At 47.2% G+C, this 19352-nt stretch overlaps 1 protein-coding gene across 2 annotated transcripts in view; it reads right to left on the bottom strand.

Annotated features, from left to right (window-relative positions):
- The window catches only part of FHAD1 (forkhead associated phosphopeptide binding domain 1), a 32221-nt gene extending 13898 nt beyond the window's left edge, over nucleotides 1-18323 (bottom strand). Inside the window, exons 1-13 of one of the 2 annotated variants that reach the window (XM_026095551.2) lie at nucleotides 18107-18323; nucleotides 17609-17815; nucleotides 13703-13973; nucleotides 12270-12361; nucleotides 11595-11825; nucleotides 9706-9829; nucleotides 8708-8838; nucleotides 7124-7189; nucleotides 6518-6622; nucleotides 4984-5091; nucleotides 2454-2537; nucleotides 1436-1588; nucleotides 716-911 (exon numbers count right to left, since the gene is read on the bottom strand). In XM_026095551.2, the coding sequence (XP_025951336.2) occupies nucleotides 716-911; nucleotides 1436-1588; nucleotides 2454-2537; nucleotides 4984-5091; nucleotides 6518-6622; nucleotides 7124-7189; nucleotides 8708-8838; nucleotides 9706-9829; nucleotides 11595-11825; nucleotides 12270-12361; nucleotides 13703-13973; nucleotides 17609-17815; nucleotides 18107-18202 (1864 nt within the window). In that variant the 5' untranslated portion in view covers nucleotides 18203-18323. The remainder of the gene's footprint in view (nucleotides 1-715; nucleotides 912-1435; nucleotides 1589-2453; nucleotides 2538-4983; nucleotides 5092-6517; nucleotides 6623-7123; nucleotides 7190-8707; nucleotides 8839-9705; nucleotides 9830-11594; nucleotides 11826-12269; nucleotides 12362-13702; nucleotides 13974-17608; nucleotides 17816-18106) is intronic. The other variant, XM_064525652.1, reaches the window with a different exon arrangement.
- Nucleotides 18324-19352: the final 1029 nt, after the last annotated feature.

The following is a 19352-nucleotide window of genomic DNA, read 5'->3' as shown; positions in this document are numbered from 1 at the left end:
AGACTGCAACAATCAGCAAAGCTACAATCACTGCCAAGAACTGTTTCCAGTATTCTAACAAGGAAAAAGCCACTTTGAATGAATAACCAGGATGTGAATAGATAAAGTGCATAATATGCACAAGGAATTTGAAAGACAAATACCAAAATGTACCCTGGGTCGTACTGGCTACACAGGGTGACTGGTTTCAGAGAGGCAATGAGGAAGAGTGGCCATTGCCAGAGCAAAATGACATGGAAGGAAAGACCTGCCTTCAGGTCATGCTCTATTAGTGTTACAGGCTGAAAACAACCAGCAAAGATATTAACTACTTGACTTTTCTCACAACTTGCTAAACCTCAGATGCAGATGGATCCAGCCTGAAAACCAGGAACCCACTTACATCTCCTTAGAGTGCATAACCTCACCAACATGCCCAGACACAAATACAAAAACAAGCGCTCACTAGTCTATTTAGGCAACTCCATTGCCTTATCTGCTACACTTTGAGGAAGGATGGGGCTGAGATGTGTGAGAGTCTTGTTTCCTGCTGCCATACCACATCCTCCTCTCAGTCTCTCTTCTCAGTTGCCACAACTGCCTTAGATGGTAGCAAATGTGGGGGCCTGAAATGCCCAATTTCCCACTGCACTTTCACCTCTCCCACTTGCGACCCGGGAAAACCCATTTGTGGCACGTCAGCTAAAGAGGAGCAAACACCCGGTGGGATGCGAACCTCTGTCAGAGGAAGGCAGGTCCAGCCCCGCACTCTCCAGGAGCTGCTCCACTCCCTCCATCCAGGCCAGGAGCAGGCGCACGGTTTCAACCACAGCTGTGTGGATTTCCGAGACAAAAGGGTCCACGCGCAGAGCTGCAAAGTTACAGAGCTCCTGTCTCAGGCTACTGCTGCAGCAAGAGGTCCTCAGGAAAGCCTGAAAAAATCCAGCTGATGAACAAACCAGCCTCCACAATTAGGGGGCTCTTGTGACTTGACAAATAACACTAAACCTCCATAAAAGCACCTAGATTTATCTATTCATGGCACACCTCAGAGCAGTGCTTTCTTAGAATACAGTGCAGCCATGCTCGTCCATCAGAAGGTGGTTTATATACTACAAGGTTTAGTCACGGCTGAAGTCTAGCCCTGGGTACAACCGTGTGAAAGCTTTGGGAAGACCCCTGCGTTGAGAGGTTGATACCTGCTGCAGGAAAAGGGACCTGGCAGGCCCTGCTGGGCATGGGTCAGTACCAGACTAGCTACCAAGGGAGGACACTTTCTTTCAAACCTTCACTTTTGGGGGACCAAACTTACTCTCATTTATCTGGAGAGCAGAACATTTGTTAGTGCCGGTACACAAGCATATCTTTTCTCTGATCTATCCTTAGCACAATAAAATGCACTGTGCCACTGTTGTCTCCTCACTGACAGGTTATAAACAGTATATAAACAACCGACCTGGAGCTCACATAATGATTTCTTGAACGCCTCGACATTTTCAGACAATTTCTTTTCCTTAGAGAGCCTAGAACTTATTTCCGCCTGGAAAAACTTCTCTTTTTCAAGACTTCGCTGGTGTTCTTCAGAGGTCTGCCTGATCTTCTCAATTAACTGGCAAAAGTATGGGGAGGAAGAGGAAAATAAAGCACTGTATTAACCCACATTTTCAGCAGAGGGAAAATCCATTTGCTACACAAGAAAAGGCCGCATACTTCTAGATTTGGTTTTTTGAGAAACACACACTCAACTAAAACTAGTGTGTAGCATGTATAGTAGTTTTATGCTTTTCTAATGACTTAGGACATTGCTTTCCTGGTTTAGACATTAAGATTATCCCATGCACCCTACCACCTTGAGGTGGTTCTTCGTTACATGCTTCTCACTACATTTCTACATTTTCTCCTCAGGCCCGTTTTCATGTACATATACTGTAACTGCCAAAGACCCAAAGAAAAATTTTCCATTACTGCCCTCTCAGCTATTCCCTTGAGTGCTTTTAGTCACATGCATACACTGAAGCACACATCCACACTTTGATTTAGCAGTATCTAAGCACAACCCCCAGCAGGATCAAGGTCCAGTTCACCTTGTACAGCTGTCTAGCTCTACTCTGTAAGGCTGCAACACAGCCTGGCTCTGTAATTACGCATGAAAAACAGGCTTGAGAAAATGGGCCTTTTCCTAAGGTCTGGGGCAAACCACCGAGCCATAGAAATCTAGGGCAGTGATTGAAAACTGCTGGAAAACGTTAGCCTCCAAACTTTGGAGGAGAAAAAAGATCACATTTCCTTCACATCACGGTAACCTGTCAGGTTCCTGGGATACCTGCAGGGTGTCTCGGGATATGGAAGAGTCTGGATGCGAGCGACACTACCACGCACAGCGCAGGCCCTGCAGCAGCTCTGCGGCAGCCGACTCTGGCCAAGCTGGGCTTCGGCAGCGCGGAGCTGCTCTGGGTGACGGCATCTGCACTCACCTGCTGATCGGTTATGGCCTTCTCCGCAGCTCCTGTTGCTTGTGGAAAACAGACTTGCACCACTTGGTGTTTGAAAGACTCCAGCTACAGCAGAGGTTAACACAGGGAAATAAAATCACTGAGAATCAATAAAAACTCTGCTTGTTAAGTCTACACAACCCAACAAAAATCAATTAGAAGGGCACCTCTGTGTTACTGTTATGTTGTTTCATTACCATGGGCTGATCTTATACCAGTTGGCAGGATCTGAGAGGAAGACAGAAGTAATTATGTATTAAATTGGGAGACTTTTATGCCTGTCATCTCTGACATCGAGGTGGAGTGTATACTCTTGCCATTGCCTTAGGACATCGCTTGAGTTCACACTCAATTTTCTGCCACAACAGTTCACAAAAACCCCTCCTTCTAGTATGATGGCTAACATCCCACTGACAGCAAGGCACTGCCATTAATAAAATTAGTTATGTTGGCTGTGAAATGCAAGGTGTAATCACCACCAAGGCTCCCAGGGCAGGCTCTTAAATCAGTCATCAAAGTAAATGTGATTCCCGAACGTCTCCTGCTGTCATTCTAATGCTGGGGAAAGAATACACTGACACAGGGCAGGTACAGACAACAAACCTAGGCCACACTGCTAGGTACAAAATACCCACAAGCAATTCCCTGCAAGAATTTCCCACTTGAACAGAACTACCAAAATAGAAACTGAAAAATGTAATGATTGTGGGAAAAGACCACAGACAAGTGAAAGGAATCCCACAGAGAAGCCTCTGGAAAGCTGATATCTAATTCTGCTCTTATTACAGTCAACCGCACTCTGGTATATCATATCACCATAACTGGTGTTGGTCCAACAGTACTAGAGATGGAGAAAGGTCAAGTGATTCAGGTGACTCTAGGGAGACTCATGTTTCCGCCCGACTCCAGAATTACACTGGTTCAATCTCCTTGCCCCTGAGAGCCCTAATGAGATACCGCTAATGCAGCTGCTTATCCTTCGCAATAGGCGGAAGCATATGTTAGTGTGCAGCTTTCTATCCACTGCTACGGCTTTTGCCTCTCTCTGCTTTAGCAAGTGCCTGCTCTCCACAGAAGCCGTGGTGGAAGGTGCCGGCCCAGCACGCAGCGAGCCGCCTGCCACCGACCCTTCGCTGTTAGCTGGGCAGACGAGGGAGGGTTGCTGTGCTAGGAGATGATGGGGAATCCTGTGGGGCTCAGCCAGGGCCCAGGCTGGAGGGAGTGCCTGCAGAACAAGGGGAAATTGGCCAAACTAGGAGCAGCGAGACCTTTTGGACAAGAAGAACCATGGCACCCTGGGCTCTCAGTGCCTAGTTATGAGGAGCAAAGGTGTCGGACTACAGTATGTGTTGGCATGAGCTCCCTCTTCAAGGCCTTCCTCTTGCCTGCGTGGTAATTCAGACTGCAAAGGACAGACAGATTGCTGTGCAGTTGCTGAATTCAACACTCAGATGGGGATTTTCGATGGTTGACTCCTATTTCCTGCTGTGAAACAGTCAGGGGCAGGCTGGGGACATTTGAGGATGCCACCCACAGTGTCTGTTCCGTAAAAGATGCTAAGCATTTCCACTTAGGTTAGCTCAGTACAGTTTAGCTTAATAGACAGTGCTAGCTCCTCCTTGGCCTCTGACAAACAGCTATCTCTGTACTAACCTACATGATAACAGGCAGACCCGCAAGGCAGGAGGTTATCGTCTGTAAAAAGTGTGGGAGTTTCTGTTCAACACTGTTAACTCTTCATCTATCGTTGAATGCTTGAGGTTGCCCTTCAGCTCCACGACTCGCAAAAGCTGTGGTTAATCACCAAACATTTAATCAAACCATTCAAAGCATTTTCTTCCTCTCATCAACCAAATTTTTACTACCAAACCATGCCAGCAAAACTGTGTGTTACAGATTAACATGGGGGCACAACCTTCTCGTGTGAAGCATAACTTTGTCATGGTGATCTGACATGACTGTCAGACACAAAGACAAAGAAATCAGAGTTTCCTCCCAGGCTGAGTGCCCAAACTTTGTTGCAGTAAACTAGCAACGAGCACATTTAAAAGTGGTAGGGGCAGCATAGCTCTGTAAGAAAAGGCTTTCAGTGAGCAATGGGAATGCTCCAAGGTCGCGTTGCTGCAACAGGGCTTGTCTTTAAATACAAGAGGTTATTTTGCAAAGGGCTGCCTCTGTGCTGAATAGCATTACATCGACACAGTGGAGGGTTCGCATGGTTCCAGACAGCACGACTAAGATTACAGAGATTATAGTACATTTCTGTATCATATTAAACTCTTTGCATCTTGTACAATGACTAAACAAATCTTGTTGTATAAGCCAATAATACAGCACATGACCACAAATTAAGACCAGTGCCACAGAGCTTTGTGCTCAGGAGTCAGTATTTCCTTTCAGGAGCTCAAGCTCTGAATGCCTTTCACAGGTATGTTTTTCCCCTGAGAGAAATCAGACTCTTGTTACCTACAGCCCGAACTGCAGGATAATCGCATTTCTTTCTCCTGCCTACCTGATCTTTGGCCCGATCCAAATCAGATTTCAGCAGGCGTTCCCTGCGCCCCATCTCCTGTAACTGCTGAGATTTCCTTTCACATGCTTTTTTCAGCTCCTCTTCAGCCTGAAACAATGAGAGCATTTGAATGTCAAAGCCATACCAGAAAATAAAGCCACAAGCAGTTCCACCCCTATATCCACTGTTCACATCTGCCAACTGGAAATATAGCTTTGAACCACCAGGAGACAGGCAATAGTCCTGCAGAGGAGTGTGGTTGAAGCTTTGGACACCCAGCGCCAGTTTTTGGCCTGACTTAGGCCCTCGGGACATCATCCATCCTATTATACCTTCAAACACACTGTTTGCATATTTAAGTCTCTGCTACAGGAGTTACCTTTCTCCCTCTGGGTACGCAGCAGAGTTTAGCACAGCGCTACCATCTGACCTAGGGTCTGGATTCCCAGGGGATTTCTACCCTGCAGCTCTCGCAGGCGTCTCCTCTGAGTTGTGCCATACCTCAGTTCGTGCGGTACCTCCGCGGCTGAGGGACCTGCCGAGTCCCCAGCGCCCGGGCTGCGCGCACCAGGGCAGGGCTGCCCTCTGCTGAATATAGTCGGATCTGCTGAACAGGCAGCCTGGCCGCGCCAGCGAATTCACATCATCACGGGGCAGCCCCTGAACGGCGAGTCTCCCATGCTCCAGGTGCTCGAGTCTCCTGCGCTGGGACAGGCAGCCTAACCGCTGCCGCAGGCACCGGGTTCAACACGCTGCGGCCGCAGGCTGCTGCAGAGCTGTCACTAGCGTGCTGCGAACTGCAGGGAATCGGTGCCGAATGGGGACACCAGCGCTAAACGCAGAAATTGCTTCCTATTCAGAGGAACAGCTTCTATTGCAAGGCCTGTAGTGCTGCTACAGGAGAGAAAACCTTGCAACCAAATTCAGCACACGGTAAAATGGACTTGCCGGGGCCAAGGTTAGATGCAGGACACAAAGCAGAAAAGTATGAAGGATCTACTATAACTTGATATGTGTTCATACAGGCAATGCACCTGCATAGCTAAAGTGCTTTAAGACTCTTTTATCACCACTTTTATTTTAGGACACTAGGAAAGAACGCACACAAAAAATAAAGGAATTGTAAACACTGGTTGCGAACAGGAGCTGCAGGAGCTGCCAAACTAGCACCTGCCTCAGCTCTGCTGGCCTGTGGAGGCCAAAAGCAGGAGCGATGGCATAGCCCAGACTGGGGGAGCAACAAAGACTTTCCTTGGAGGAACTCCAGCCTTGTAAAATGGCTGGGAAAAATCCTAACCATCAGGGTTTCCCAAAAAGCTGCGAGGGAAAAAAACAGCCTAGCCAGAAATGAATGCAGGACTAGACAAGCCAAGCTCAGCCTAGAAGCTGTCTGATGGTCTGCCTCACTACGGTGACACCAAATAACCCATTCTTTTCCTCCCGTTCAGAAGTTTGTAGCTACACACTTCACCTCCCAAGCTATACACTGTCCTTTCCAGAGCAGAGAGCAGCTAGTTGCAGCATGGATATTCACCTTTGCTTTTTTGGAGAGCCTGTTTCTGATGGTTTCTTGTTCAGTGCGGTACTTCTGTATTTCTCCTTGCAGCCCCTTCAGATGAAGTTCAAGCTCTCCAATGCGCTGCAAGAGTCCCAGCAAAGTAGAAGGTTTCATTAAAGGAGCTCAGTATTTCCACTTTGCTTATCTTGAAGATTTTAACCAATAAGCAATGTTTTCCCCATCTATCACTAAAGACACCACATTTGTAAGCTGAATGGAAATGGCTAGTATGATGCTTATGAAACAGATAGGAAGCTGCAGTACAGTACTAAGTAGGCCAGCTTCATGTTTAATTTACCCTGATGTTTTGTTCTAGTCTATATTTACTGCTGTTATAATGACTTTTAAGTGGAATTTAAGTCTCACTTCAGACAGAATTCCGCTGCATTGTAATGCAAAGTTACAATATTTCCAGGAGTTTACATTTCTCCGGTTCGTTATGCAAGGTAGATCCCTCCTATTATAGGAGCCTGATTCCAAACAACTTTCTTAAAATGTCTCGTTAATTATTCTCTCGATGATGCATTCTTGAAATTGCTGCTTTCTTGTGTGCTAAATCACCCCAAACAACTAGAAACTCACATTTCGGTAAGCAATTACTTCTCTCCCTCCAAGTTCATGCTTCATTTCCTCTTTAATTCTAGAGCACTAGAATGAACAGCAACCAAGGAAAAAAAATCATCAAGCCAGCCAGATACTGTCATTTCTACAGCGAATGTCAACACATACTTCAGTGCTGTAGCACAACTAAGCACACGGACACCTAATGGGTGGCACAGTGCCCATAACAGGCAATCAAGGCATCAAAAGTACAAAAGCATCAGCACCTCAAAAGGCCCTATGAAATCACAGCCTGGCTGAGAGAGGAAAAAACACCTGCAGTGAATACACAACACATAAATTCCTCAGGCCTGAGCACGAGTACAATGGGTAGAGGGCAAAAGGAGATGACTGTTTTTGTCAAAATATGCATGGGATTCGGAACATGACATTAACAGGTATTTTCAAGCTAACGTCACGCTTTTCAGCTGTGCGTTTTCAGGCAGCAGGGCTGCAGGGAATGGATCCTGTTCCGACTGCCATGAGTGCACAGGTACCTTCCACAAAGCCTGCATGCAGACCAGCTCCTTCCTCGCTCCAAGCCTTCCCTGCAACCACGGAGCAGTTTCTGCTTGGCCTCCCCATGGAAACCTCCAGGGGATACCCTGGGACACGCTCACAGCCTCCACGCGAGTGACGTGCACAGTGAAGTGCCGCCGGGCACAAAGCAGCCTGCTTTCCCAGGACGCCTCTTCCCTCTCCCGCACGCAGGGAATCCAGCGCTCTAACCTACAGCTTTTACACAGGTTACAAAGGGTTGATCCTAAGGGAAGCTGAGCACTTTCTGTGAACTTGTAAGACTTGTAAGCTCTCACTGACTTCCCCACTGCCCCAAATAGGACAGATTTTCCTGCAGCCATCCAGGGAGCTGCTCAGTGAGGATGATCAGCCAGAAAAAGGCCGGCAGGTGTATTTCTGTGACCCGCCCCGGATCCCAGGGGCCCAGGAGATCCCCTTTAGTGCCTTCCATTACTCAGGAATCATTGTGAATAACTGAAATATCCTGGAACAGTGCCTAGTCATCCAGCCAAAACAGAGCGCCCGTTTTACACTTATTATGCAGATTATGCAGCTTTGTAAGATTTGTCAGTTGAACAGGGGCTGCAAATACAGAGAAACAACCTCCTAGAAAGGCAGTTTCCTTTAAGAGAAAAGACAGGCTTGGCTGTCAGGAGCATCAAAAAGACCAGGTTACTAAGGCTGATAATGGCTCCTTGGAAGGATCTTGGCACAGGTGCTTTGAACATACAAACAGCTACAGTGTTCGCAGAAATTCAGGTCACAAAGTACCTGCGCTCAGAACAAGGAGAGGGATTCATCCAGGAAAGCGGACACCTCTCTGTGGGCATTTTGCACCATCTACACACAATCACTGTGTGATACAGCTCATGCTTCTCACAACTTCAATTTGCATGCAGCCAGGACCCAGAAGGTACAACTGCCCCTGTCAAATAGCTGTTAAAACAGCTGCTACAGTCCTTTGCATGGAGAAGCATGATCCGTTATTTCCACACTCATCCATATGTGAGACAGTAAATTACAGAGCCCATCATTAGGGATGTTAACCTTGGCAGAAACAACTGCTAGCTGATTGTCCTTTTCTCTGTTTTCCTTCTTAACTTTTTCAACCTCCTGATTGAGTTGCTGAATTTTCTGCTCCTTCACAGCAATTTCTCTTTGCAGGCTGGTCACTAATCCTGTGAAAAACAGTTTGGGTGAAAGGATACAAAAGCATTTCCCCATGAAACCCCTCTGGCCACTGACCAGCGATTCTCCATGTTCTGCAGCAATCTGACTTGGAAAGCAGATTCAGCTTTTGGCAAGCCACACTGGACATCATTCTGCAGCAACACTATTAACAAGTTCCTCTGGGCTTCAAAGCATATGCTCCCTGGAGGAAGAGCATTTCTCTTACAGCTCGGTTTCTCTTAGGTTAGTATGTTAGGTCCAAAGCTCTGAAACCTCCTCCCTGCCAACCACTGTTATTATTGCATCCTTTTAGACAATGGAAATGAAGCAGAACATTTTTGTTCATCTGAATGCATTATGAATGCCTGTTTGGAAAAAAAAAATTTAACATTCTGTGTAAACATTATATTCCTCAGGGCTGATAAATGCTGAGATGAAGGCAATCGGAAAAGGCTCGCAGTTTTAGGCAGCCTTTGCAGCCATGTGCAGAGCAGCAGGAACTCAGAGCCTGACGATCAGCATGTGAGGATCCCCTGGTGCCACTGCAGGCAACCAAACAATGCTGCTTTCAAGTAGCTCCAAGCCTAACCTACAATCAGGGTTTGTTGGTTTGCTTCTGAGCAAAATTCCCTGTCCCATCTCTCCCTGCCTTATGTCCTCACGTTTTCCCTCAATCCCATTGCAGTCATTATATCGGAGACTACCTGCAAGTCCCAAAGATCCTCAGGAAATAGAAAATGAGGTAGAATTTTTATGAGCCTCCACAAGTCATTACTTGCCAGGACAGTTTACAAATACTTAGTCATTTTGAAGTGCCACTCCTAAACTATTTAGTGCTGTAAACTGAGTTCCCAAAACTGCCAATGGAAAAATACCTGCAGTCAGAGCTTGATCCCTCTTTAACTTCTCACTTTCTTTTTTCAGGCTTACAATTTCTAGGTCTCTTTCAGAGAGAGAATGGCTAAAAACTTGGCTTGAGTCTTTCTGGAGGTTGCTGATCTACAAAACAAAGAAGAACGTACACTCCATTGGATGCAGCTCCAATAAATTTCTGATCTAAGTGCAAAGTGAACGTTCTGTAAGCTTCAAAAAGAGTGAACTGTTTTCTCATTTGCATTAACTTTTCATACCCTCACAGAAAGTCCCAGTTCCTACAGGATCAAAAGCTGACAGTATTTTAGGAGAAACTCCTCTTGCTACAGGGATCAAATGTTCCTCCAGCTTCTGAAACTTTCTCAACTTAAACATTCAGAGAGCAAAGTCCACGTGTTTCTCACTGACTCCACATAGGCAGTGCTGACGGTATTTCTATGAGTAACACAAAAGCTACCTGCCTGTTACAGCCCAGTTCAGAGAGGTACGTCCAGCCCTTCAAGGTCACAGTCTGACTGGGTTACTCTCCAGTGTCTTTGGCTAATTCTCAGAAATAATTGTTTCTGATAGTATCTTCTTAAGTCCTTTTGGCTGTTCACACAGCAAAGCAATGTATCATGCTGTCTGCAATCCTGAGAATATATAGCTCGAGCGGGCTGAAAATGCTAGTGCAGTAACAGTCAGAAACGCCTGTAGATTTGTAGCCCTCAAAGTGCATGCATATTTATTATACAGAAAAGCAGATCTGGAGGTGCTAGTAACTCATGTTTGCATTTCCACTGCAAACATGGTTCTTATGTTCCCTACTGGGTATCAGGAGCAGGGAAGAATCTGTACAATCTACTTCTGCATATCATTGCCACAAAGACAACCAGCAGAAAGTGAAAATAAACTTCCCACTGCTAAAATCACTGCTTTCAGGAACCTCCTGCAAACCAATTATTGGAGAGCCTAAAAAAAGTGAATGCCCTGGTGGAGGAGCCTTTTGTCAGAGACGGGAAAGCTGTCTGGAAGATGCGGAGAGCATAGCATCGCAGCAGTGTAAGAGGCGAGATGCTGGCAGTCCCCCCAGAATTGGATCTCTTTTCTGTCACATGGAACTTGCCTATCAAAAGTTCCTCTTTCTGACACACAGTCAGATGAGCACAAAGCATTTCACAACCTCCTTCAGATCTAGTCTGTATGAAATATGCACCAAAACCAGTCTCCTCATCACCATGTCAGGCAGGTTTGGCTTTGCCACCCCATTTCAACACGAGCACCAGATCTAAGGAAGCCTGGCTGCCAACGCATGTGCGACTCGTATTGGACTGACAGCTTTGATTGAATCTTTTCCCACACTTCAGATATTTAGAAGGACTCAGTCCGTCAGTCTGTCTCTCAAACACATTTTCTGTTGTCCAATAAAACATGGGTGCATGCTGTAACATATCCCTTGACACGACAATTATAAGGTCTCTCTCTTCTATGCAGCCATCTATTTTCACCTGAATGCCGAAGAACTTAATTGCCCTTGGGACTATAACTCCCTCTTCAAATGCAACTGTTGAGTCAGCTCCCGGGGGAAGAGTGGTGAAGGGGAAAGAAGGGGTCATGCAGCCTGATCCAGCATGATCATGCATGCCTTTTTGCCACCACAAGTTGGTTTAAATATATGTTTTCCTTCCTACTGCAGTATCACAGATTTTTCCAAACAAATGGGAAATTTAATTACCAGCTTTTGTAAGGGAAACTCATACAAAGAGCTATCAAATGCGCGATTTACATCACCTTACAGAACTGAAAAAACAGGGTGTTAAACTACACTCCCAAAACGAGGGTGTTAAATTAAAAATTAGTGTACGTTAGAGAGATGTGTGCAATGGATTGTGCCTTTTCAAGCACTCAGTACCTGTTCTTTTAAGGCCTTAATCTCTTCTGTTTTTGCTCCCATTTCTCGGTCAAAGGTTAGTAGCTTCTGAGTCAGCTCCACACTGTTTCTAGCAGCAGCCTGAGCCACGGTCTTTGCCATCGCTGCAATTTCATCCTGAAGATTTGCTATCACTGTATCTTTATGCTTCATTTCGGTTTCAAAACCAGAGAGGCGACTGATTTCCTTTTCCAGGCTCAAAAGCTTTTCATCCTGCATGCAGATTGTATGTCATGTCTTGCAGTCTCCAGCTACAGAGACACCAGAGTCTCCAATAATTACTAAAACTACTTATTTTCATAAAACACATGGACAATTTTAGACAATGACGTTCTTCTATTATTGATAACATACTGCAGACAGACTGAGACATTCATACTTTTCAGATACAACCAATACCTTTTACCTTCTCACCCTGAATTTCACGAGTGCTAAGTCATCCGGTTCCTCGGTTCACCGGGTAGTTCTCATTCGTGGGAGTCGTCCCATTTGAAGTGAGTCACTGCACACTGATGTCACTCTTGCTCAGACACACTAACATTTTGCATGGCATTTCTGCTTCCTTCACCTACCAGCCAGAGCAATCGCTCACAACACACGCCCCCGAGAACAGGACAGTTTCTGTTACCGCATCCCTCACGCATTCCTCATCATCACCTTTTCCTGAAGAAGGAAATCCACGTTATGAATCCCCAGTGAAGGAACTCCTGCCGCACCACTTTGAGCATTTCCTGATACGTTTGTCGAGACTGAAGGAAAACAAACAAAATTGTATCAAAATTCAGTATGAGAACTAATTCTGATTAGGATTAATTCTTCTTTGATGCCTCTCTCCCACTTGTCTAAAACACAAGGCAACTGCTATTTTACAGTCTATGAGCTCAGCCCACAAACAGAAAAAACAAGTATTTTGTAGTAAAAAGACACTCACTAGTGCAAAGGTTCTATACAACACAGAGGAATAACACACCTCTGGGAAACAAAAAAGCCTCAGAGGCAGACAGAGACACAACAGATGAAGGCTCCTCTGAGCTGGCAACATCGCCCTACCTTGCATAAAGAAGCTATAATTTTAAAATTTATTGCATGCGAAGAGTTACATTAACTAGGATTAGCACATGCAGATTCTTTTGGCTCTAGTCCACAAAATTATAAGAGTATGTGCTAACTTGACGCATGTGCTTCACTCCCATCACCTTTGGTGGAATTTCAAGTTATGCACATGCACATGTACTGCTCTTTATGCTACACTGCTGTGACTCCACTGTAATGCCCTTGGGTCTGGAACACTGTGTATTTTGGTGGTTTACTAGTGACTTCATACTGTTTGTCACTGCTGGCAAAAAAAAAAAAAAAAAAAAAAAAAGGCAGGAAAATAACCACACCGTGTATCATGCTATAGCATGCTACATTCACAGCAAAATTCTTATTCTACAAATGTGCAATCCCACAAGTATATCGTACAGTTTTACAAGTGCACAGTGTACTACAATTTGCTAATGTGTCAATTCGCATTTCCAGGCTAGTCTTGGTTAATAAATGGTTTTGTTTCTTCAGTTGTATTTGCACCCCCAAAGCCTTTCCTTTGCTCTGCCACTATTGCATACTTTACTGTCTAAAAAAGATATCAGATATAGCTCTACTTTTAACTTCCTTTATTGAAAGCAGTCAGCAATTGCACATCAAAAGAAGAAAAACACCAGTTCAAACAAGAGACTGTAACAGGTGCATGAGTCATCGGTGAAGATAAAGTCAGTAATCACTGCACAAGGTCACACACAAGGAAAAAGGAAGAGGAAATGTCACCCAGACTAAGGCAATGATATTCCTCATTGTTTGTCAAAGCACATTTCTTAATTTATCCAGCTTTACTTGACAAGGAATAACACCCAACTGCTTATAATGCTTGTCACTTGCCAGCGCAAATCAAAACCGTCTCTGTTCAGATCACCGTAACTCAGTGCAAAGGCGGTCTGAGAGGACAAAAGGCTACAGACCGCTGGGTAAGCATGGGTGAAGAAGGTCAGTCTGCACAGGACCAGTAATTCCTTCCATGCAATATCAGGAATTCTGCAAACATCGGGAAGTACCTTGCCTCGCTGCAGGGGACCTACTGAAAGTATCTAGAGAGAAAGAGGCGGTCACGCTCCCAGCCCAGGCACTCATCGGGCGCTTTCTGAGGGGCGGATGGGGCACGTGTCCGGCTGCTCCGGGGGCCCAGCTGCTCTGCGTGCTGGGGCAATGCTGAGACTGAAGCAGGGGGAGGTGGGGAGGAGTCGAAGGAGCATGAAGTTCGGGCTCTGTAACCAGCTGGAGTTGCCCAGACCACGCTGTGCGACGCTTCACTGGTGGATAGGACAGCTGCAGGGGAGAAAGGACACCACGTTAGCAAGAGTTTCAGAAGTTTTCTAGCCCATGCTGAGTGCACAATATGCAGTACAAACCCCGGCCGCATGTCTGAGCTGAAGTATAACAACACTGAATTAACCAGACGTTCTTTCCAACTTCCAGTGTCTGAGTACTGGATGTAAATCATGATGCACGAATGCTTAGATGGAATAGGAGGATTTGGGGGAGCTGTTGCTTTTTTTTCTCCTCACCCTTTGTCCAGATGTGACTAGCCTAATTCTTTGTGTCACCTGCAAAACCTGTAAGCTTTCATTTCACGCTTCTCCTGAATCACACACAAACGGTCCTGAATGCCAACGTCAGTAACAGCCCCCCAGGTCTCTGCTGACAAATCAAACAGCATTAAGAACGGAAGTCACTTGGTCCACTGGCTTGCTTGAAGTTCAATATAGTCTTTAGTGCTTATCAGAGCCTACTGGAACCCTGAGCTTAACTGAGTCTTGTTAAGGATTCTGCCAGGTTTCGCAAACGTGCAAACACTCAGCTTCTCTTCCTCGCTCACCAGACTACCACAACTATTTTGGACCTCTAGCTAATTATGAAGACGCCCATTGCTGTCATAGGAGCACTGCTGATATGTATCAGTGTTACCACACTTCGGGACTCTTCTGGGAAGCGTGTAAAGTGCGCTGGCTTGCATAATTCTCTTTGTGAATCTGTCATCTTGGTAGACTTTCATTTTGAGACAAAGCGTGCAGAGCCATGCTACGAGACAACGGAAAAGAGAGCTCCTGGCTGCAAACGTCTCAGGATACAGCTACCCAGAGCACAGCCGTCTCACGGCTCACGGGCAGCAGTGCTGTATCCTGGACAGCAGAAGGCAGCTCGTCTTCATTTCTTTCATTCAGTGTAGTGAAACGAAGCTTCTCTTTGCACCCCTGGCTGCGATCCCATTTAGCAGGCCTTACACTGTGCCTGTCAGCCCTGTAATTAGGACACTATATGCTGCTATGCTTATGAGCCTAGCTCTCAAATATTGCAGAGACAAGCCACATTAACATCTCGTGCATTAGCTTATATGTTCCAGAATTAAAAAAACCTGACTGTTATCCTGCAATCTTACTGAAATGGCTCCAGAGACTTCAGCACATGCTCCCTACTACTGTGATGCCTTGCCTTGTCCCAGCCCAGTTTAAGTCCCACCACTTTCTCCATCTCTGGAGGCAACCAGCCCTGCAGCAGAAGGATAACGCCACTGTCAGCAAGCCAGCACGCTGCACAGCGTAGCTGCGGACACAGGGCGAGTCTCACATTTTGGGAGGAGGAAAGCCTGAGCCTGTGCGCTGCACAGTCCATAAACTCTAGGGTTCCCATTAATACGTCCCAGCTTCCCCTGAGAGCGGCAGATCTTTCTTGGCAGTCATTCCCCTTCCAGGCAAAGGTTAGTTATTGCTCCCCGGACTTTTGCTACTCCGCCCACTATCATGCTTTAATACCATTCCTCTTAAGCACGTTCTGCATGGTTGGAGCTTGCTGATTTTCCGAGAAAGGGAGAAAACCGCAGCAAGCCACCAGCTGTGACTAATCTGATGCTACAAGAACACCACCAGCCTCTGTACTGTTCTTGCACAGCTGTTTTTCACCATGGCAGTAAGCAGTCCATACCTGGGCATTTTTCTGTGCTCTGAGACACTGCAGCAATATACCTCCTTTACGTTTTCTCAGGAGCAAGGGGCTTAGGGAGCAAGTCAGCCCATATGCACAGAGCATCCGTCAGCCTTCTCCAGCCTGCAGTAAATACCTGCCAGGGGAGGACTCTCCTCCACACACCCATTCTGAGCCCATTTGACTGAGAACTGAGACTCCTTACAGCAGATCTAAGAAAAGATCATCAGGAATAACCAGAACACCCACGTTTGAAATTTAGAGATATATCCTTAAGCTTTCTCCGAAAACACTAGTCTTTTAGATCTTATTAGATCCAGGAGACAAACTTGAGGCTCATGCGTCAGGATGCTGCTTCTACCGAGTGCTTCGCTCATTAACCTCTGTGGGTGTCTGCAATACTCAGGGCTTGACAAGAGAAGGGAGAGGTTTCCAGTCTGCTTTTAATGTTGTTATACTTTGAGAGCTTCCGATTTATTTTTTTGTAATGGAATACTGTGCTATCTTAGTTCAGTGTTACTCTTCCTTAAAACATATTCATCCTTAATACTACTAAAATGAGAGAGAGAGAGCTCCTTATTTTAAACGCTGTAAACACTTCATGAACTGAAATGCAGAAGTGATTTACTCTCTGCAGTCAGCAGTGTCAGGCTTCAAAGCTAGTATATCAAAGGAGGATCATAAAGCCCAAAGCAATAAAGAGGAACCAACTGTGCTTTTTCTGTGTCACTGTACATAACTGCTTTTTTGTGTGCATAGTACATATATACTTGCTGAAATTAAAACGTTCAGTGTTCCAGTGGGAAAAAACCTTATCTAAATAGCACTGGCACTCTAACCACACTGGCTTATAAAGTGTAGCAATGCATATTTTTCTTCTTGGCCTAAACCTTCTGGAGAAATTTCGATTCCCAAGGTCAGTTTACTAAGCCAGGCTACTTCCTGAGACATCCAAACCCCTGTCTGGATGCACAGCCTTACTCAAGGGAAGTTTTATTTGTACGTAGACTGTGCAAAGAGCAGGCTCTGGGACTCCCATTACTAGACACACTACACTGACAGCTCTCCAGGACTTTTTCTAGGTTCCTTGAGATCTATAGTAATAAAAATAGTAATGGATCTCATCCATCCTTTACAGTGTAATAACCCAAAATCTTGGTGAACATCCCGTGACAGTTCTTTTTCCGCAGACAGGAGATTTCCATGATGTTTTATCAAATTCTTTCCATGTTTACAATCTCTTTGGATTTATATTGTACTCAAAAGTCAGGCTGTGATAGTCTGGCCTTGCTGGGTAGAACAACACTGCATCCCTGGCCATGGTACCGCTGCCAAGTAAAGCACCAATAATAGCTTTACTTTTTTGTTTGGTCTTAAACAAAACCTCTCTGTTGCTTTTACTAATTAGTCTTCTTAAGAAAGGTAACGGTGGGGGTGGCTGAGCACTGGAACAGGTCACCCAGAGGGGCTGTGGAGCTCCTTCCTTGGAGATACTCAATAGCCACCCAGACACAATCCTGGGCAAGGTGCTCTAGGTGACCCTGCTTGAGCAGGGGGTTGGACTAGGTGATCTCCAGAGGGCCTTTCCAACCTCAACCACTCTGTGATTCTGCGTAAAATGGAAATACAGGTAAAGGACGTCTTCCAGTTTGGCTACCCTGTACTTGTAAGCATTGCAGAACCAGGCATGTTTTTATGGTTTCCCACATCCCACATTTTTTTGGAAACCTGTTACATGCTTTTTCCTTTAACCAATTGAAATGCTCGAATTTCTTCAGCAGAGGGAGCTCAAGTTTTTTTTTTTTTTCCCCCTCCCCACTTGCTTCTCGCAAGGCTCCAGCAAAGCTTGCTGCACTTGGGAGGGCACAGACTGCTCCCTCGGAGGCAGCTCGCTGCGTACCGTGATGCTTTTTATGTTTTTTTGTGCTTTTTTTTTTGCATTTCACATGAGCGACCTGACCGAGGCGGCACCCGCGCTTTACCTGGGGAGCACCGTCCACCACGAGCTCGTAGGCGGGCCCCGCCGGCCCGAAGCGCAGCACGTCCCCGGCGCGCACGCTCACCGCCGCGTTCTGGACGTGGCAGCCGTTGACGAAGGTGCCGGGGGCAGAGCTGAGGTCTTGCAGGACGAAGCCGCCTCCCGGGCCGGCGAGCTCGAGCACCGCGTGGCGATCCTCCACACCTGCGGACTGGGGCGGGAGGCCGGCTGGGAAAGCGCCGGAAAGCCGGCCCGGCCTTGCCGCTGCTTCTGACTCGCCAGCAGCGCACGCCCTCGCTACGTTCGCACCTCAATAAAAGCTTTTAGGCGCCGATCTTTGCACGCAGGAGTCTAACGCGCCGTCCTACCTGCTTCCAAATCATCATCCTGCCTGTAACGAACGAGCGGGCTGCCAACACAGCCGTCTCGCCCTCTGATTTTCGGCAGATTTTACACCTAACTTTGACACCGGCCCAGGGACAACGCAGCTGGCAGGAGTTACCTCCAGGACGATGTCTGCGTCCCTGCGTCTCCCTATGGTGGTCGTCCGCGGCTTCAGCGGAAAGCACTCCTCCGAGCTCCGCAGGAAGGCCCTCATCGTCCCGCCGGTTCGCCGGGGAAGCTCGGATTTAGGGAGCGCCGGTCGTTCGGCAGCGCTGGCCCAGCGCGCGCCGCCAGTAGCTTAGGCAACCCCCCGCCCCGGCCGCCATTTCGCGGCGCCCGTCCCCGCGGCCTGCCGGTCGCCGCGGCAACCGGGGCGGCCATGGCGGCTGCTCCCTCCCGCCCGCCCGCCGCCGCTCCCGGCTCCTTTGGGGACGAAACGCGGAAAAGTCGCAACGTGCCACCGGCAGCCCGGGCCCCTGTGCCCGCGGGCCGGCGGGGAGGTGGCTGCCGCCCCGGCGAGGCGGCCGCCCGCCCGCGGGGCCCCGCGTCGCTGCACGCTCGCGGAGCGGAAAAGCTTTTGTCCCGAGGAATTCCCTTCCCAGAAAGCTATTCTGAGCCACTGGGAACGTGGATTTTGAGAAGCAGCTTTTCTTGGGGGTCAGGAAGTTCAGGAAACCTCCCCCCCCCCCGACGCCCACCCGCCGCAGGCGTTTCCTCGCCTGGCACCCGTGTCGCACGCTTCAGCGGTGGCGGGTTTAGGGCCAAAACCTGGCATTTCAGTGATTTTTTTTTTTAAAGTAACAACCTCCACACTTTCTCTGTGGTGCAGTAACAGCTCCACACATCCCCTGAGGTGCCCTCGGACATTCATTACCTTCCAGAGACGCAAAGATACATATCCAATCTCAGCAAGTGCGTAGGAGGGGAGCGAGGCAAACACCCAGTATAAGCACAGATAAACATTACATAAAGCACTCTGAAATCTGGATTAATTGCATCTTCTTTCAGGTGTGCACAGGTTGCGTGGACCACACTCGCCCCCCTTTCTCCCCCGTCATGCTTGCAGGAATAACTGTTCTCTTGCAGCTTGCAATATATTACAAAGCAACCTAAATTTCTCGTGGAGGGGGAGCCATCCCAGCGAAGCGACGGTCACGCTCTGGGCGCGCTCACCCTTCCTCCTCCATCTCCCAAACACTATCAGGAGTTCAGGTAGGAGGAGATATTCATCAGGCATTCAGGCATTTTTGCATTATTACTGCATTGGTCACAGGACATTTCGTTGTGGTCACTGCATTTTACAGCGTTTTTATAGCTCTTTTTGCAGACGAGATCCTTGGAAAGCTTTCCGCTTTTCCCAGCCT

The sequence above is a fragment of the Dromaius novaehollandiae genome, chromosome 24 (genome assembly GCF_036370855.1).
Source record: "Dromaius novaehollandiae isolate bDroNov1 chromosome 24, bDroNov1.hap1, whole genome shotgun sequence".
In the NCBI taxonomy this organism is placed as follows: domain Eukaryota; kingdom Metazoa; phylum Chordata; class Aves; order Casuariiformes; family Dromaiidae; genus Dromaius; species Dromaius novaehollandiae.
This window is presented reverse-complemented; position numbering and strand designations above follow the sequence as displayed.